This window comes from Ambystoma mexicanum, chromosome 8, assembly GCF_040938575.1.
Source record: "Ambystoma mexicanum isolate Mex_15411 chromosome 8, UKY_AmexF1_1, whole genome shotgun sequence".
In the NCBI taxonomy this organism is placed as follows: domain Eukaryota; kingdom Metazoa; phylum Chordata; class Amphibia; order Caudata; family Ambystomatidae; genus Ambystoma; species Ambystoma mexicanum.
In genome coordinates, this window is record NC_090929.1 from 542,560,487 (window position 1) to 542,580,547 (window position 20,061).

Here is a 20,061-nt window from a genome sequence, read left to right on the forward strand (position 1 = left end):
TCCATTCTGCTAAGACCCTATCTATGTATTCAAGAATCTCATTTGTCCCCGACGCACCCGGTGGGTCATACACATTCAATAGCAAAACATGTTGCAGATGATTACATTTCATTTCTATGGCCATTGCATTTCATTTAGGATCTTTGAGAGGCAACTCTGAGCTGCTTATGTCATTCTTCACCCCAATCAAAAGCCCACCGTACGGGCGCCCCTTAGGTCACTTGTTAACTGTTGTTTGACAGAGTTTGTAGCCGTCAATAAATATCGGCGCCATTAGCCATGTCTCCTGCAGCATGATTAGATTTGTATTTGTTCGAATATTTAGAGAACTCTTGCACTTCTCACTGTCGCACTTGCACAATCCAAATGACACAAGGCCTACTAGGATCGTTTCTCTTTTTTTTTCCCTCCGTCTTCTCTCCCTTGTCTTGTGGCGCCTAGAAACACTCGTGTACAGGCACGTTATAAATGCCATATCATATCATAACCAGTTTTGCCATTTAAATGGGTATGGTCCCGGGTGTTCCAGCTTCTAATTCTATGCAATCATTGCTTTGCAGGTAGGACTGGGAAGAAGCTAAGCCACCACTCACATCCCCGGACATTTTCAGTTTTAGGAGCACCAGCTGTTATTATATCATTCCTCTGATTCACAATTGGGCTTTTAATTTGGCCAAACATTTCTCAAAGCATTCCCTTATCAGCTTAATAGTGGGTTCTAGTCCCATATTAATGATGCTGTGTCCGAACTCAGGCAATAAATGCGTGACAATTTCCCCTCTACGGTATCTATAGGCTCGACAAATTCAAAATCACAAACATTTAAAACTCTAAGTGAGGGGATCTTGTTTAACACATTCAGAAAATCAGAGCGATTTATTCGGCCCTTACAAAAATCACTTTTTGTACTTCCAATTGTGAATTTCATTGGTCCAAAGGAGGAGTCCAGCTCTTTATTTTCTTTCAATTCAGTCTCTATATGGAGTTGGCACCCACCATCATTTTCATTTTTACTCATAGTCAATGGGCCTCATTACGAGTCCAGCGGTAGCCGTGCCGGAAAAACCGGCAGGCTGCCGCCGGACCCGTAATACCATTCCGCCTCCTTGATTGCCGGAATCACCAGGGCATTACAACGCTGGTGACCCGGTAATTCTGGAGGCGGAATTCGGGGATAGAGACCATGGAAACACTGGTTCCATCTATGACAGAACCAGTGTTTCCATGTCTGCCTGCAGGCGGGTGGTGTTTCTCCCGCCAGGTCAAACCTGACTCGGCATCAGCCAGTCCGGAAGCAACGGTGGCGGCGGATTTGCCGTTGTTGTTTCCGGACCGACTAGCTCGTAATGAGGCCCAATGTCTTTTTTACAAAGATCTATTAGTTTGTAATATATGGGAACTTGTGGATACATTTTAATCACGTGAATCAATCTTACTACTAATTTCTGCTTCATCACTTTTTAGCAGCCAGCTTGTTAATGTGCCTGTCTGCTTCAACTGTCGTTTTTTCCGACGCTGAACTTTTTCCCCACAATTTCTTTGCTCTGGTTTTGCTGATGGGTTTAATAGTGGAGTTAAGTGGTTCATTTTCCCTCATGCAATACCTGTTGCGTGCACTTCCGCATACGACGCTGGCAATTTAATAATCGATTTAGTCTTTGTGTTTGATTCGCAGGGATGTCATCAACTTCACCATCTGGTTGTTGTTGCCGATTGGGTGATGGGTTATTTGATACAGTTTTCACTTGTGTTTCCACAGCACAAGGTCCTTTAGGGTAATTGATATTTCCTGCTTTACCATGGTCAGCTAGTTTAACAAGGTGGGCCACAGACTCACTCTGTACTTTCAGTTCAGAGTGCATTTGGTCACACAATTTTCGCAGGATCTTAGCAGCGAATTGGAGCACATCCAGGCCCGTATTAGTGCCTATATTAATTCCATTACTCACACCACTCCCAGCAGAGAGTTCCTATTGAGAGGTTTCATGATGATCACCTTCGGAAACTAGATATAGGACTGGTGTGGCTGACATCCAATGTGTTTTTGCTGTGTGGAGTCTTGGCGTTCAAGGGTGGCGGTGCAGTTGTAGAGTTAATTACTGCAAGGTCTCTGTAGTGAGTAGCAGGGATCAAGCAAGGAATTGCTATCAATTCCTGCAAAAGTGAGGGTTTCCTCCCGTGTTCCCACCTGAACTGCTTCATCCTGCACCTGGGCCAGTGCTTGTTTAGGAATAACTAGAATTTGCAGCATCGTTTACTGCCCCATTTGAAAAAAGGAACGCAGTTATCTTGCCTCTCTGTCCTTTATTATTATCATTAACTTCATTCTCAAGAGAGTGATTTCCTTGGTTTCGATCTGCGCCCACGGTCAGTTTTATTGTTCTCGTGGTACAAACAGCATTACGTTATGGCTTTGCCGTTTGCAGGATATAAACCTTTGTTTTAGTTACTGTTTTTACCAGCATGTTGCGGATTCTCGTTTGGTGATTGCCAGGTGCTTAAGTAGACACAGGGGGAAATAGTAGCAAAGGAGTTTGTGACGGAACTATTAGCCACTTCTATATAATATTTAGACTTACAGTGACGTTAAAATATTAAATCCCTTAATTGTCAACAGACCGCAACGAAGTTTCCATTGCAGCCTCAGCGGCCCCTGAGCGGACTACAGCAGACTACTTCACTCTGCCCCACTCCGCAGTGTTCTGGAGCTAATGAAGCTCACACAGCAGGCTGGATTCAGGTCGCCACCTCCAAAGAATAGTAACTGAAGAGCTACTGAATTCCAGGTCGCCACCTCCAAAGAATAGTATCTGAAGAGCTACTGAATTCCGTCGGCACAAAGACACGTCTGCAGCAGACCACTCCACTATGCCCTTCTGATATTACACCCAAAGGACAGGAAGGAGAGACGGAGGTAGAGAGAATCAAGATGGTGGAATCCTTCACCAACTATACAGTGCTATCCCAGTCTACACTAACCCACTTTCCCTTCTCAATTGGATCAAAGGCATTTAGCTATGCAGCACCCTGGTGTGAGGCTACTCCCCTTGAATGTGTGCACTCCGTTCATGCTCAGGCCCAGGACAGCTGCCCGTTGTGAGCCCGTCTCAGGGGGAGGGCATTACCTACCCTCACAAAGAGATCAAATAAGAGGCATGGCCATGCAGGTCCCTGTCCTCTCACTTGGCGGGATTATCCTGTCTGGCCAGAATACATATCACCATGTACAGCTGAGCTGGCTCAAATGAGCTGGCACATGGGAGATATTAAATTGGCTGTGGCTGCAATCATTAAGTGTAGGGCCAACACCATACCTTAACTCAGACATAGCTTATATTTATTGTTGTACCCTGCCATCAACTTGCGCTCCTTATAATCATCACAGTTTTGGTAAAGGGGTGCATATCTTAAAAGTCAGCCCCTACGCTGCAGAGACTTGGCTGTCGCTGCAGCTGTCATATGACCACCATGAACTCTGAACCTGCTCTATTCCACTGCAACAGGGCACAGGCACACACTACGTGTTTGACATGGCGCTTATGAAAGGGTATTATGATTAGCAGATTACCCTTTCAAAGATTGTATTAACAAAAATCAAAAGGGGCAGGGCTTTCACACTCTTGCCAGAATGCGAATCACACGATTTTGTCCAGTCACACCGCCGTGACTGGACAGCCCCTGACAGTTTAAATGGTGCAGATCCTTACCACTGGTGGACCTAGTGGCGACTCCAGTCTAAATCTGGGATAAAAGGAGGACTCCTGCAGCCATTAGACAAATCATCGTTGGAGCTAAGAACCCTACTAAGAGGTGCAGCCTGTTGAAGACGATAGTTGCAGCTGGCCAGCATTGCCTCCAGCAACGTCCCAATTAAACCCTACTCCTCTCCACTGATCTAGAGAAGGCCCTTGTCAGTGGTTCAACCCCAGGACTGGTGGGAACAACCGGCCCGACCCAGCTTGAGGAACTGCACCTCCTGAGCCTTTGGAAGTGTCACTAGACAAACCAGTGGACTGACCAACTCTCTCCTGGGATTTCTCATTGCAGAAATCGCCGTTCCAAGTGCATCCTTGGAAATATGTGCATCCTTGGAAATGTGTGGATCCTCAGCTTGTGCATGAAGGCCCCCACTCCTACAGTTTGTGCCTTCCTGTCCAAAGAGAAGCCATGCAAGACCTCCTCCTTTGTTTGCACCATGAGGATCGCCTCTCGCCACCGGACCATGGTGACTCTTGCTGAAAACAGTCTTCATGCCTTGGAGGTCTTCAGAGCTTGCCTGTCCCATGGAGGTCTTTATTCTGTCGTGCCAAGAGTGTCCTGCTGTCCAGTCTTCAGAACCGTATCACCGGATGCTGGCCCTGCAAACTAACCGGATCCATTCTGCAAGCCAAAAGCTATCGCTGCACCCAAAGCCCCTGGACCTCAATCGACCGTACAAAGCACAGAAACAGGAGTAGGGGGGTGAGTTTACGTATCTATTGCTACCCTCCTCCCGTTATAGGGTTATATAGGCATACAATCCTAACCCAATCTCTCTTTTGCCCAAGATAGATGGTAGACTGGTGGTTTCCCCTAGGGTGGTGGGTTTGGGAGGGAACCGAATAAGAACTACTTACCTTTTAATTCTTCTTTTTGAACGTTTACACACAACATTTGGCTACGGTTGTCTGCAAATCCAATAGTAAAGCCTCCTGCAACATACGTATTGTGGAACTTGCGACTTTTGGGTATTAGGCCCCAATTCTTAGCAGGGTTGGACTTATTAAAAACTAGGGTCCTTGTCTTAGGTCTATCTGTGAATGTTCTACATTTACTTATCTGTCTACGCTGGTTATAAATTACTGTTTGCTCTATTTTCTCACTGACTTTAACACACAGTTATTTACAGGGAGGCTCTTGACTTGCTAACTATTGCACAACTGTTTCTGAAGATAAAGTGTTAGTGTTCTGTTAGCAAAACCCCTACTAGGGAGTGCATACAAGTATATGATAGTAGTTGTGCGATGATCTCATTCATCTCCACCTCTCTCTCAGCCAGTAATACTGCTGCCACACCATCCCCTTCTGATCACATCATCTCCTGTGCACCCTCTGATCTCTCCTCGCCACTTGCTCCACCTATTACTAATAGGAAAGTTACACCTGCTGCCCTTCCTCCCTTTCTCTCTTACCTACAGTTCTCACTCTCCTTCACACCAGATGCCTCTTCCACTACCACTGCCTTCTCCAGCTTCCAATCACTGCTATATGACTAATTCTGCTCTCATTTCTCACTGTTAACTTTCACCCCCAAGTCTCAGCATCCTCAAACATGGGTCACCCCATACATATCCTCTCTCCGCACAGACATGCGTTGGCTGCTGTGCAAATGGAGGTATACCCATTAGTATAAGGGCCTGAAACTTTAACTCTCTGCCCTGAACTCTCCCAATCCTCTTGATAGAGCAAAAACATAATTCTACTGCACCATCATTGACTCTGACTCCAACCATCCTCGCTGGCTACAGAGCACCCTAAACACAATCCTCCTAAACCTATAACCATCAACTGTACTCTCACGGCTAATGACCTAGCTGAATACCTTGCTACAAACATTTCCAAAATTACTGACCTTCCTCACACTTCCTTCCTCCTACATTCTACATTCAGCCTACTCGACCATCATCCTCTGCCTCCATCTTCCACTTTAGTCACACTAATACAAAAGATGTCCTCTCTCTACTGATGAAGGCTAAACCCTCTTGTGCCCATTCATACCTTCCTGCTCCTCAGCTAGTCAAGCCTATTGTCCCTTTAGTGACCTCTAACCTCGCTGAACTCTTTCAATCTGCCCTTAGACACCGCTTGCATTCCCTCTATTTTCAAAATGGCCACGGTCATCCCTCTCCTAAAAAAGCAAGGCGCTGATCTGAATTTACCGGCTAAAACGCCCTCTGTATCTCCTTCCGCATTACCCTAAAGAGCTTGAAAGAGTTGTGTTAAACCGTCTTACACATTTCTTAGACATCCACAACCTTTGAGGCCCCCTACAAGCACGTTCCCACTCCTGTCACTCCATGTAAACTGCTCTGATGAATGTCTCCAACTTCATCTAGTCTGCTAAGTACTCCAACCTATCCTCCATCCTATTTCTCCTTGGCCTGTCCACTGCCTTTGCCACAGTCAATAACTCTGATCTTCTTAACGCTCGCAATTTTCGCAATTCACGATCAAGCGCTTTTCTCGATTGAATTCTACCTGGCACCTCACCAATTCTCAGTCTCCTGGAGCAACAACTTCTCTCAAATAACTCTCTGTTGGTGTTCCACATGGCTCTGTCTTGAGTTCTCTCCTCTTTACACTACACGCCTCTGCTCTTGGGGCACTAATCTCCTCATTTGGATTCTCATGCCAACTCTTCGCAGACAACAGACTTCTTCTCTTATCCTAAACTCTCCGCTGATCTCTCTAGCCGTCTCTCTGCCATTAAATATTGGATGGCATCGCACTCTCTGATGTTAAAATCAACCAAAACAGGGCTGCTCTTATTCCCTGCCAAATACTGGCTCTCATATCTTCCCCTGCCTCCAGTTCCCATCCGACACTCCCCCCTACTCTTCTTCAGCTAGAAACCTGGCATCTAGGACCCTTCCCACAGCTTCTCTACTTTCATCTCCAAAACTGCAATGGCGGCTCACCTCAACCTCCTAAATATAATCAGGCACCACCATCCATTCAAACTGCCAAGCATCTCTTAACAACTTTTGTATGCTCTAAATTGGATTACTGGGCCAGCAACCTCTTTGGTCTCTCCAACTATGCTTTCTGTTCTCTCGAAAAGATATTAACTTTGCTACTAGGATTCTCTTAGAACTCCTTCACTTCACACATACTTCTTTGTACAGTCATCAGCCTGGATGGCTGACAATGCAAAACAGGACCAGATTTAAATTTCTGCTCCTGGTCACAAATCTATCCACGGAAAGACACCACTGTATCCATCCTCATCTATCCAACTCTACAAGCCTTCTCCTACTCTCCACTCTACCTCCTTGACTGCCCTTGTGGCTCCTCGCCCTCCATGTTTCCTCTCGCTTCCACTCTTTCTCTCTTCTAGCTCCACTTGCATGGAATTCTCTTCCCCCGGAAATCCAATAAAAAGTCCACACTGAATTATTCAAAACCAAACTAAAAGCCTACCTTCTTTACCTACCTCTTGTCTGCCTTCTAACATTTTTCCCTCGCCTCTACTCTGCCTCTATCAATCACTTTCTACTGCCTCCAATAAAGAACTTCATCCATCAAGGTCACATCCCTAAAACAGTTGCCTGTATCGCATACCTGCACTTAAAAATGTCTAATTTTGGTTGTCCCTATTCTATGTATGTCCACCCATGTATTGTCCCTGTAGCCGTTCTATTTACCTGCCTCTCCCATGCCCGCCACCACCAACCGGGACACAATGCCACTCAAACTCACCACATTGTAAGAAGCTCACTGCTTCCCGTTAAATCTAATTTCGTATCTATTGTACGTTCTTTTATGATCAAAAGAGCATTGTTACACTCTATATAGATAAATAAATGATAATTAACTGAATGTTTATTTGCTTAGAGTGTATTGTAAATGCCTGATAAATAATTATATATTCTAAGTTTTACTAATCTGGTACTTAACTGGGTTTGGATAAACATCAGTGCTTTTCCTGTTTACCTGAATAGGTTGGCCTATCAGAATCCATCATAATCGTAGGTGGACAATGTGCACTTGGTGAAAAAAGTACTTGATAAATAATGCAAATAACTCAAATTCAAGCTATTCGGTAATCTTAAGGTGTAGAGGAGAAAACGTGGTCCTGGCACATGGACCATACAATATAAAGAAAACCAAACAAAGTTGCCACAATAGGAGAACTCCCGTCCCCTAGAATAGCCAAACTATTAACTGAAAAATAATAACTTTACTCAATCAAGTCAAACCTCCTACTGCACCTCCTCAGGAGGTATTCTTCCATTCCTCTCAATCCCCCAGAAGCTCACTGTCTCCAAAGCTCTGGTTCTCTCTAAGCTGGACTATTGCAACAGCCTCTTTCTTAATCTACCTGCCTCTACTCTCCGCCCTTTACAACTTATCCAGAACAGGACTGCGAGACTTGTCCTTGGCCTCAAGCCCTGGGATCGTATCTCTCCAGCTCTGAAATCTCTCCATTGGCTCCCAATGGATGCAAGGATTAAATTCAAAACCCTCTGCATTGTCCACAAGGCTTTCTGGGGCCTGGGTCCAGCATACCTTCAGCTATCCCTCTGCAAATACCTCCCATATCGAGCACTCCGCTCCTCTAACTCCCTCAGGGTCAGTCGTTTCTCAAAGAAACGAGCTGGGGGTAGATCTCTGTCTTCAGCTGGGGCCTCCCTCTGGAACAGCCTCCCCGCCACTCTAAAACTTGAGAACCATCTCCGGTTCCGGAAGCACCTCAAAACCTTCCTCTTTGCTTCTGCCTTCTCCTCCCCTCTCCCCTGTTGATTCTACTCTCCCTCGGCACCATGCACCTGGCCACCGTCTGTCCTCTGGGCCCAGGTACCTGCTCATCTTGCCACCCTCACGCACTGCCTCCGGGCCACCCCCTGCACTGGGGTCTGTATCTGTACCCATACAGCCCTCCCCTTTTCTTCCTGCACTTTCAGACCTACACGGCCTGCTGCCATAAACCCAGCACTTGCCACTTGCTGGCTGCACTCCCATTGTTTGTTGCCTTTTTATTTATTATTTTATTATTATTTCCTTCTCGCTCCGCACTCTCCTTTTGTTCCCCCTTCCACGCACTTCTCCCCCTTCTCCCTCTACCCTGCACTTGCACGTTCTCAATGTCACTGGGCCTAGTAAGATCGTTGTTTTTGTTCTCCCCTGTTCCCTTTCCCTGCCTGGTCGCGCTCTGAAACACTTGTGTATGAGCGCGATAGAAATAAAATATCAATCAATCAATCTTTGATCATGTTTCGGACAAAAACAATTCGGCATGATTACATAATGGAATTATATATAACATGTAGTTGTTAGGACTTTTAGTGACACTTTACTGCTCCAGCTTAAATTCAAGTCTTGCAATGTCAATTATTTTTTTTATTATCAAATTGCCCAACGTGTTTCGAGCTTAAGAGCTCTTCATCAGGGGAAAACAGCTTCCAAAAATCTTCATTTATCTACAACATAACACATAATGCAACTCAGTCAATCATAATCCATTTACCCTGAAAATGAACTAGGAGCTACTCTGACATGAGATACTCTGCTGCCTAGGAAGCCATTTCCCCTAATCTATCTATTGAAGGCCCCAGAACACACATGAGGGGGGGTGGAGGGAGGAGGGTGTTTCCTTCAAACCAACACTGAAAGGCACTGCTGATTTTGATACTGCTCCCTATACCAAAACCTCTATTACCTAGGTCATACAGCTTGCACATCACCCCCAAGTTGACTGCTGCATGTGGTACATGTCCTTTTGTTCAACATAAAATGTAGGTGTGCCCCAAGCAACCTGGCCGCCACCCTGCAACATACGACACAGGTATTTAGTGCTGCAGAGAAGTGTCTGCCATAACGGAGGCACCTTTTGAAGTGAGTTGTGCATGACATGCTGGCCGATATTCATATTTTGTTTTCTTAATATTGTGAAGGCTCCTGCATGTCGTTGCGCTCGCACTGCCTCTGCGCTCCCCCAGCACCTAAGTGTCTGTACCTGCAACCCTACAGTCCCTTCTCTCTGCACTTATGATTCACTCGCTGGCTGCACTTATTGATTTACCTGCACTTCTCCCTTCCCCTCCCACCTGGGCACTTCTCCCCTTCCCTGAACTTGCACGATCTGAATGACACAAGGCCTAATTAGATCGTTGTGTTGTCTTCCCATTGTGTCCCTCTCCTTGTCTTGTCACGCCTAGAAACACTTGTGTACAGGTGCGTTATGAATGCCATATCATGAAGGAGGACACAGACAACAGTTTCCAGCTTCCATTTTTTCTGGTTTGATTCATGTTTACCGTTATTGCTTCTACTATTCCATGTTTAATGGACATTTTGTTGTTCTTTGTAAAGCGCCTTGGATTAAGGTGCTATATAAAACAATAAATACAAATAAATACACATTTTTAGAAATGATGTGGGCTAGCCGTGAAACCCATTGATCAAATTGGGATATATCACTCCCAGGATTGGTAAGAGTTGGTAAGTTGGCAATCACTGCCGCAGTCAGATTGCTTATCTTTCCCAAAATGATAATAGAGATTTGGGTTAACGGGTAACTTTCCGTATGGCCATGTGCACAAGTTACTTTCTCTTCTGCTTCTTTCCACCCCTCGGGAGGTAACTCTGTTCTAATGGCACTGGTGTCTAATTCTGCCCAAATCAGTTATTCTTCTAAGATAACAGGGATTTTATATGAGGTTTTCCCTTTGGTATATGAAAACCCATCAGGTCTTCTTTGAATCCGATTGGGTTCCCTGAATGATGGACGTTTGGTAAGATCAACTACATTCAATGTACAACTTTTTGCAATGTGTCCATACCCCTTACAAGAGTAACACTTCTGATATGATTGAGGAAATGGGTTTATTACTGCAGGGTACTCTTCCCTACTCAACTTGTTCCTCTAGGGATTCAGTTCTTACGGCCTCTTGGTGTAAAGATGTATATCAAGTAATTTTGGCAGATAAGATAGAACATTACATGACTGTCTGGGACCCTCTGGTCTTCTGAAAAGGATAAGGTCTCTCCTCTTTTTCCCTAGCTTCTGGGATTCCCAAACTTTCTGGAATAGTGGGTAATTCTGACAATATACCTTCCCCACAGGATCTTTGGTTTTCTGCTTCTAGAGAGTCAGAGGTAAGACTTTGATGCCGCTCCTTATCGGAGACTCTCTTCTTATATCTCGCTCTCCCTCTTTCATGTCCCTCCCTTTCTAAAACCACTTGTGAAAAGGCTTTAGTCAGAAAGGTGTAATTTCTTTGGGCTATGGCTAAATCCGGAGAGGTAGTTGGTTCTCCCTGAACATATTTTCCCGTTTTAGGGTTGTAAAGGCCATCCAAAGTCTCATCCACCTCCCTAAACCCCTGAGTTTCCCCATCAAGGCTTTCCTTCTCTGCTCCTCCTGTGAATCTGGGAAGCATTGCTCTTTCGATTACTCCTTGAGCAATCATATGGCCTTGAGAAGTTTGGGGTCTATCACCCCTGCCAAAACATCAATCCCATATTCCCATGCTAACTCTAACTTAGGTGCTAGTCTGATGTATGTATAAGGGGGTGTAATCAGTATTAGGTCAGTCGGTATCAGTCTCCTTTCTCCTGGGAGAATTGTTCCATTCCTACTGCTACAGATATCAAACCTGATAGAGCCTTTAGTGGCTACTGAGGGTTCTGATGCTCTGGTACTTACCTTCTGAAATCTTAGGGTCCCACAACTTGTATGGCTTGAGCCGCATTCCACTCCTGACACCATCTGTGAAGGCATCATGAAGGAGGACGCAGGCAAAAGATTCCAGCTTCAAAATAATCAACTTTATCAACTTAAATGCCAGGACAGAGAAAAGCCTAACTTGCCATATGCTAAGGTGGGATTTCCCTACCTAAATAAAACGAAGGAAAATCTGAGTCAAAGAGTTCAACTTAGGAATCTGTCTGTGTCCAAAACCTATGCTTGCCCTCACAACTATAACTATATGTTATGATGTTCATTACCTAGGGATACTGTTGTATGGGAAGCTATGCCATGGAATGTTTATTGGTTCAGGTTCTGGTGAGGTCACAGAACCTGTATGTGTTTATGTTGTTCTTAAAGTTCTACAGTTTGTCAGTTGAAGCTACTTGTTGGAGTAGAGGGGTCCTCTGTTGTTGTGGGGGGGTCTCTCTCTCCTGTTATCCTAATAAATACTTATCATGAAGACTTACCTATGTCCAGAGCGTTTTCGCAACAATGGCGACGAGGATGGGATGACAGGAGACCTCCTGCAACTAATCTGCCTGCACGTCGCTCCGCTGCCCAAAAGCGTAGTAGCGACTGCCGAGGGCGTGAGATCCCATCGTGAGCTGCTTCGTGCTCTGGGCCGCTCCGCTTATCCTAGCGTTGCAGCGGCCACCGAGACTAGAAAACGGATGCCCTGCCATCCAGAGTGTGCCGCCCTCCGGAGTCTGCTGTCTCATAGCAAGTAAGTGCCCGCGCTGCCCGCTAGCTCCCCGTCTAGCGACAAGTCTGTTTTTTGCTCGTTTCGCCTCTCCCAAGAGGCCCTGCCAATCCCGCAGCTGTAACCCGCGTAGCTTCTCCAGTACCGTTTGTCGCAGCTGCTCGGAGACGTTATTGCCGCGATCGGACTTGCATTACCTGAAGGGGGGGTGCGCAGCCTAGAGACACCACAGACCACGTCACCGTACATCGGAGAGGAGGTGTAGAGCACGAAAGAAAAGTGAGCAGCCAAGACCGAGCGGAGCTCGTTACCGTACATTCGGTAGGAGGGGCGCAACTCGAAAGACTATTGAGCGGCCAATGCAGGGCAGAGCACTACCGTACAGTCGGTAGGAGGTGCGCAACACAGGAGAAAATCATTCATCGTGTGGATCGCGTTGTTGTTTGGATTGAACTGCAATTTACGAGGAATTTCGAGTTTGCAAGTTTCTATCTAAAGACGTAAAAGGGACAGCATGTCAAGCAGTTGAAGTCCAGGTGTGCACCAGGTCACCGTGTTGATAGCAAGTGGCATCTGGAGGGTATTTATCTTATTGAAGGAAGCCAGGGGATCAGCAGATCACACAGCTTTGCATTATGGCAGCTTTGCCGGGTATCGCAGGACCACCAATTTTTATGCCAGTTCCCGGTCCAGCAAAGATCATGTGGGCTCAATGGCGCAAGGGGTTTTTACACTACATGAAGGCAGCCGGTTGAACTTATTCCAGTGAAAGGAAATTGGCGTGATTGCTGCATTTTCTAGGATATGAGGGCCAAAGAATATACGAAACACTTCCTCAACCCCTTGGAGATAGCGGTGGGGAAGACATGAGCGAATGTGATTTAGCTTTGATGAAGTTGGATAAGCATTTCAATCCCAAGACCAGCACAATATTGGAGCGCTATAATTTCCGCATGCGTGTACAGGCGTCTGGAGAATCGGTGGAAGAGTATGTGACGGAGCTGAGACATCTCGCCTTGTCCTGCAAATTTCAAGAAGCATTTGACGAACACATACGCGATCAATTCATGACACATTGTAAGGCCAACAAAATTCGCTAAGAACTATGGTTAAGGGATGAGCCAAATTTTTAGACGAAGTATTGGACATTGCAAGGCGAGTGGAACACTCCTTAGCAGAGGGTCAAAGGAGAGCAAGTCTGAAGTTTTAAATGTGACCGACGGGAAGAGCAAAAGGAAGCCCAAAAATCAGCAGTCAAATCGTGTGGCTGTGGAGGAGAAAAGAAATCAAGATCTACCCACCTGGAAGGGGGTTGAGGCTAGAAAACAACCTCTGATTGATGTTGGTGTTCCAACAAAAATTTGGAGTGACATAGCAATGGACATCCTGGGTCCGGTTGATCTAGGATATGGGCGTGGAAGGTATGTGGTTCTGGTGGTTGATTTATTTTCCAGGTGGGTAGATTTCAAGGTTGTGCGTGAAATATCGGGAGAAAATATGGTGAAGGTTTTACAAGAAATTTTTGCGAGTGAGGGACTACCTGAAAATGTCCTTACTGACAATGGAACTCAGTTCACCGGTGGGTTGTTTCCTGCATATTTAAAAAGGTGCGGAGTAAGCCATAAGAGGGCAGCTCTTTATCATCCTGAAACAAACGGGATAGTTGAAAGACTAAATAGATGTGTGATGGAAAGCGTACGCATGGGAGAGCAGTGTGGCTTCGATAAATTAGTGACCATTCAAAACAGAATGTGGGTGTTGCGCATGGCACCTCACACGACCACTGGCTTGTGTCCATTCGAACTTATGAGGGGCCGAAAGCCTTTCTCGATGGCGTGTCCTCCATGGTTGGGGAGGAGCAGGGAGTCAGATGTGGTTATTGATGAAGTGAGAAATGCTTTTAAGAAGAAGAAGAGTGAGTGGGTCATGCGAGAAAACAAAAGAAGAGGAAGAAAGGAATTGCATGTGGAGCGAGGTGATTGGGTAAGAATAAAGAAGGGTGTGGTGAAGAGAACAGGAGAGTCATTATACTCACATCCAGTCAGAGTAGTTGCTGTTATGAAGGGTGCGGTGCGGGTGGAAGGCGGACAGGTTTGGAACAAAAGTAGAGTCGCTACTGTGAAAAGAGGTCAAGTGTGAGTATCAGTGGTGTTGTGTATGAATTTATGGAAAAAAAGGGAGATGTGTTATGATGTTCATTACCTACGGACACTATTGTATGGGAAGCTATGCCATGGAATGTTTATTGGTTCAGGTTCTGGTGAGGTCACAGAACCTGTATGCGTTTATGTTGTTCTTAAAGTTCTACAGTTTGTCAGTTGAAGCTACTTGTTGGAGTAGAGGGGTCCTCTGTTGTTGTGGGGGGTCTTTCTCTCCTGTTATCCTAATAAATACTTATCGCAAAGACTTACCTGTGTCCAGAGCGTCTTCGCAACACTATACAATGTGTAGGAATGTCAGCAACCAAAACGAAAACCAGTGTTTAACACAAAGTCCTGAGCTTCTCCCAGCTCGCAGCTTTCTTCAGCTCCCTTCACAAGTATAAAACAGTTCAACAAAGTAAAGTCTCACAGTGCCTTTTCTTAGAGTTAGAAAGCAATTAGTCTTTTCTGATCTCTGGGTCTCCTTCCCCAGGTTAGGACTCAGGGTGCCCTTCCCCACGTTCCAAGTCATATAGTTCAAACAGCCTTGAAGTGAATTGTTCTTTGTCAGAACTCAGGGTTCCCTCCCCCAAGCTCAAAATGTCATACTTTAAAAGAACGCACAAACGGTTCTGGTCTTCCACAGTTTAGTTAAATGTTGTTGTCAAATACACAGCTGGGACGATTTTGTACGTTTAGAAAAAGTCACTGTATATTAGGCTTCAATATCTGTTGGTTATCTGGTCTTTATAAATCACATTATATTTCAGCATACTGTGGTTGGTTTAGAATTATGTTCATTTTAGCATTTCACTGAATGATGGTTTGTCTGGATTTTAAAGTTCCTGTTCTCTTATTGGCTTTCATCTGGTTAGTAGTAAAGGTTTAATTCAATTCAGCATTTAGTATTCAGTAATGAAGTCTTTTAGTTTGGGGATCTTTTCCCTTCATTTTGTGATTATATAATTGTTAGTTTTACTTTAACTAGATAGTTTGATGTTTGGACACCTTTAAAATGTGTTACTTGCGACATACGATCACTCCGATACACAGTATTTCCTTTAGGTAAGTCATTGACAAGTATATTTGTTTGTTTGCCTTTAATGAGCCATTCAATGTTCGGAGACCTTTGTAAACGTGCATCTCACTACACGCGACCACTCTGAAACAAAGTATTTCACGAAACGTTCAAGTTCACACACGCGCACCGGGTTTCTCCATTTCCAGAAACTCACTGGTCGCTTTGAAAGTTGATTCTGCAGTGCGGATCACACAGCCTTCTATCTTCAGCATTGGGGCTCCAGTTCCTGCCCCTACGACACTCCTGGGGCGGTCCTCAACTACAGGGGAATGAGCACATTGATTTGAAAGGAAAGGGGAAGCCTCCCAGCACGGATTCCTTCATCTTTCCCACTCTGCTCCAGGAAGTCCCCACTTCCACACCAGATTGGAGGGTCTTCTGCTTCCTGCAATGGCCTCCAGGTCCCTCTCCTGTATTTCTCTTTCCCTTCTAGGTTGGGCTCCATGTATACACCTGTAGTCCTTTAACAGGGTGCAGGTGGGGATGATTGATCCACTTTGCCTGGCCACAATTAAAGGGACATGCCTGACCTTTACTACTCTCAGTAGGCCTCTTTTTCGTCCCAGTACTAGAGTGGTAAAAGAGCATAGTCTTCATTGCTCTTAGTTGCCCCTTCTTCGTCCCAGTACCGTCAATTGTCATTGGTGGAGAAATGAGGGGAGCAGACTTATAACAGCCCATAAAGGTTCGGGCAGGGTTGGTTGTCATTAGGAAAAGGGGAAACCATGACTTGCCCAAGGGTATCCCACTCTTTGTCCCACAGGACCCTCCACCCAGGTGATCCTCCCTCACTTCTCTGCTCCCAATAGCGATGGCCTTTCCCTGGCCACCTGCGTAGAGGATCCAAGGGGTTGAGGAGTGGGAATACCCTAAGATTTCTCACAATATATAATACAAATAAATATACATGAAATTCCTCTGAACGTGACAAGGGTTATGACAGTTGAGAAATGCTATTGTGATCGCTCAATAGGCAGAAATAACAGGGACAAGATGCAGCAGATGCAGACAATCTATCTATAGAGGCACTCTTTTGGGAATTGTTTCAGAGCATATCTGAAATGCAGTCCAAATGAGATGGGAAGGTGGGACAGTGGGATGAGAAAGAAGAATAGCCTCCAAGCACTTGGAAAAAACTCGGGCTGTGGGTTTGATGCCGTACTGAGAGCAGAAAATAACCAAAATGGTAGTGTGGCCTCTTAAGGTGGACAGAACCAGCTTTCTCTCAAAGCACAAAAAAAAACTCTCCAAGCGAATGAGTAAGGAAGTGAGCGAATTTGAACAATAAAGCATATGCGAAGATTTAAGGAAGATTTATCACATAATAAGTGGAGGAAGAGCAACCATTACTTCGACTACAGATTCAGTGGTTTGTGCAATGTCTTCACTGAACAATTGCTCAAAGAGGAAAACGTTCTAGAACTGTACTAATAGTTCTCAACTTTGAGCATTTTCTAAACAGTTACAAACCTGTCGGAACATAATCTCCATATGATTTCTAAAATGTTTTAAATGTAAGTATGTCATGAGGTTTGCGTTTTTCCGTTTATGTCTTAATCACTGTGAAATAGTCCTAAATGCCCACTTACTGAATCCCATGTGTTTACTTTTTGGAACCAGGCGAGGGTGACCAGATAACTCACTTGAAGACAGAGAAGGGTTAACACGTCAGTCCATTTAATATGGAACGGAGTGAATTTCTCATTAAAATAAATGACGAAAAAAGACCGATTTAGAAAGACCACTCAAAGACAGCTCTGATCGGTCTCTCTAAATCAAATTGGCATGCCCCTGCCACAGAGTATTTTCAGGGACGAAGGGAGTTGGTGTGTGTTTGCGTGACTGTGTGGGAGACAAGGGGGAATGTGTTGGGCTGGGAACGGGGGTGGTGGTTGATGAAAGGGTGGGGCTCGGGGGTAGAACCCTAGAAATCCCTGCCTAGAAATCCAGCGAGTTGGGGTTGAATCGCCTTCATGGAGGTTGGGGTTTGGGGGAGGGGTGCAGAATGTCATATTTCAGAAGGACACACAAAATTGGGCAAAACATTTTTTGTGCGTACGTTTAGCCTTTAAAATGTGTCAATATCACATTGAGGCGATATGACTAAATACGGCAGGCGAACCCTGTTGGCAACGGCCCACCGCCCAAGTTAAGGGCCTGAGCGAAGACGGGCAGCAGTGCCGTTACCAACAGGATCGGCCCACTGCCGAGGGGCATATCGCCTTTAGCACCGGATGTTAAAGGCGATGTTAAAATGTAATAAGGAAAAACATACCTTTACTCCATCATGCAATGGTGTGGCAGGAACAGGAGTCTGTTTTCAGTGTTAATTGAACACCGAAGACTGACTCCTGCTCCCGAAGTGCATCTCACAGGACGTAATAAAGCGAAGTTTGACCTTTTAAAAAAAAATGACTTTGCCTTTAGCACCAGTGTGTAGTTACTCGCTGGTTCTAAAGGGGGTATGGGTGAGATGGGAAGAAGCAAGGACGACACAAGCCCGGAGGCACACAGCCATGCGGGAGCTCGGAACACAGTCTTGTACCAAAGGATTCAGCCCACGTTCCGAGCTCCATGATTGGCTGGCGCCCCCACCCATGGTGTTAAAGAACCTTTAATAGGGCTTGCACTCAAAGATTATCTTTTAAACCTTTGTAGTCTAAACTTCTGACTACAAAGTTACATCATCTTGCCCCTGCAATTGAGTATCATTGCAGCTGGTAGTTGGGCAACAGAGGATACAGCAAACATTTAGGAAACGTGTCACACAACAACATGGCTCCCCAAGCCTTACCCAACGTAGGTTCCTTCCAGTGCCGGGTCTTCTGGACTACTTCCGAGATAGTGATCAATAAGCGTATCTCTGCTTGGCTGGTTAAAAAAAAAAAAAAAAATAAGAAAGTTGAACGTTGTGTAAAAATGGGAGGAAATAGAAAAGCAAATAGTACCACAAATTTGATCTCAGACCAAATGAAATTTTATCATACAAAATAATTTTGAAAACAAAGCTTGCATACACCATGACCACTTCTCTCCAAGTCTCAAAACCCAGTGACACAGCAACTGCCCATTTATCAATGTTCATGCCACCTCTAAAGCCATGAAGATAGCACAATGGTTACGTTCATGTCACCTCCAATGTCACAAAGAGGGTGCAATGGTTCCACATGAAGATACACCCATGATGTTAAGGGAAAAGAACCTCCCTCTGCCTAGTGCAGGAGATAAAGTAACAAGATATGTGGAGAGAAACAAGAGGTAGTAACAGCTCAGATTGCACTCATGTTGGCAGCCCAGAAAAAAACAAAAAAGAAAAGACATTTTGGGCACCTGTTCTTTTGAACAAAAGCATAACTAATGATGCCAACACAGTATGTTGACCAGGGAAAATCTGTTTCTGTCATTCCATAGCCAGTGAAGCATGCCCACCTTAAAAATGCCTACTACATTATGGACTGTTTCAAGTCCTTTCCTTCAAGCAGAACTTCTGATACAGCACATTCCACTTTGATCTCTGATATTCACCCTGGCATAACTTCCAGATGATTTAACCCAGATGGATACAACACAATCAACATTTCTAACAAAACATATGAATGGCTCAAATGTGTTTGCTTCAGGCAATGCAATTCAAATGTACTTACAGAACCGATTTCTTCATTGTAATCTACTGGATCCCCGATAATGTTGATTGCAACAAGTGCCACCTAAAGGGGATTAAGCACACATAATAAACCTGCATCTCAGCTTTTAATTTAATGAGAATCTTCAACAATGCTTGGTGTGCAACAAGGAGAGACAAGGCAAGGCAAAACAGACAAAAAAAATAGAAGGTTTGCACTTTCTAAGATCTGCTATTTATTTTCAAGTCACCTGGTTCCTTTCAGCTACCCTATTCTATGACAAGACAGGAGGCTCGCATTATGCTTTACTCTATTTAATTACTGCCATTCAGCATTTTCAACAAAACATTTAAAACCGTAACATTTGCTCTTTTTTTCCTTCCTTATGTAAAAAATACCAAATATGAGAGGTTTTAAAAAGTTCTAAAGTCACTGTTCTTTTCTGCACTACCTCCCCCATGATCCTCCAGGGCTTAGTAGTCTTGACCTCTCCTGATCCACCTATCCGGGAGCAGGTCGCAGTAGAAGAACCCGCCATGATAGTCCTCTGCCTCTTTCTTTTTGCTGCCATTTTGAGATAAGTACCTGTCTCTTATTTCATGATAAGTTTCAGGAATTACTTCAATATAAGCGAAATTATTATTTGTATTACACCGGTTGTCTTCCTGACTTATTTAATTTAATTTAATGAGGAATTAGTGCTTACCTCACGGGAGTTCAGCGCGCGTACGCGTCGGTAAAGTAAATGTATTTATTGACATGCAAGCGTTATCAGGTGAGTAAACTCTGGATTTTAATATAACAGGAGTGGGTGTCGGAGCCTCGACCGAACGCGCTCGCCTTAGGCGGCCGGCCCCGCTCTGTCAGGAGACGCCGAGAGCATGGCGGTCTGTAGGACCCAGGGGAGCGGGAGGAGGTATGCTTCCCGGCTTTCCCTGGGGACACCTCAACGCTCGCGCGTAACAATTTCATTACGTCGCGAAGCAGAGAGTGACAGTAAGCCTCCACAGCACGGGAATTCGAAAAAAATAAAAAATAAAGACAACAGATTTTTACCGTGCAGA

General features: G+C 44.9%; 1 protein-coding gene across 1 annotated transcript in view; it reads right to left on the bottom strand.

Moving 5' to 3' along the window:
• CEP104 (centrosomal protein 104) overlaps positions 1–20,061 on the bottom strand; it is an 846,942-nt gene that overhangs the window by 667,846 nt on the left and 159,035 nt on the right. The window contains exons 5-6 of the mRNA XM_069610252.1: positions 19,019–19,081; positions 18,169–18,245 (exon numbers count right to left, since the gene is read on the bottom strand). Coding sequence (XP_069466353.1) covers positions 18,169–18,245; positions 19,019–19,081 — 140 coding nt within the window. The remainder of the gene's footprint in view (positions 1–18,168; positions 18,246–19,018; positions 19,082–20,061) is intronic.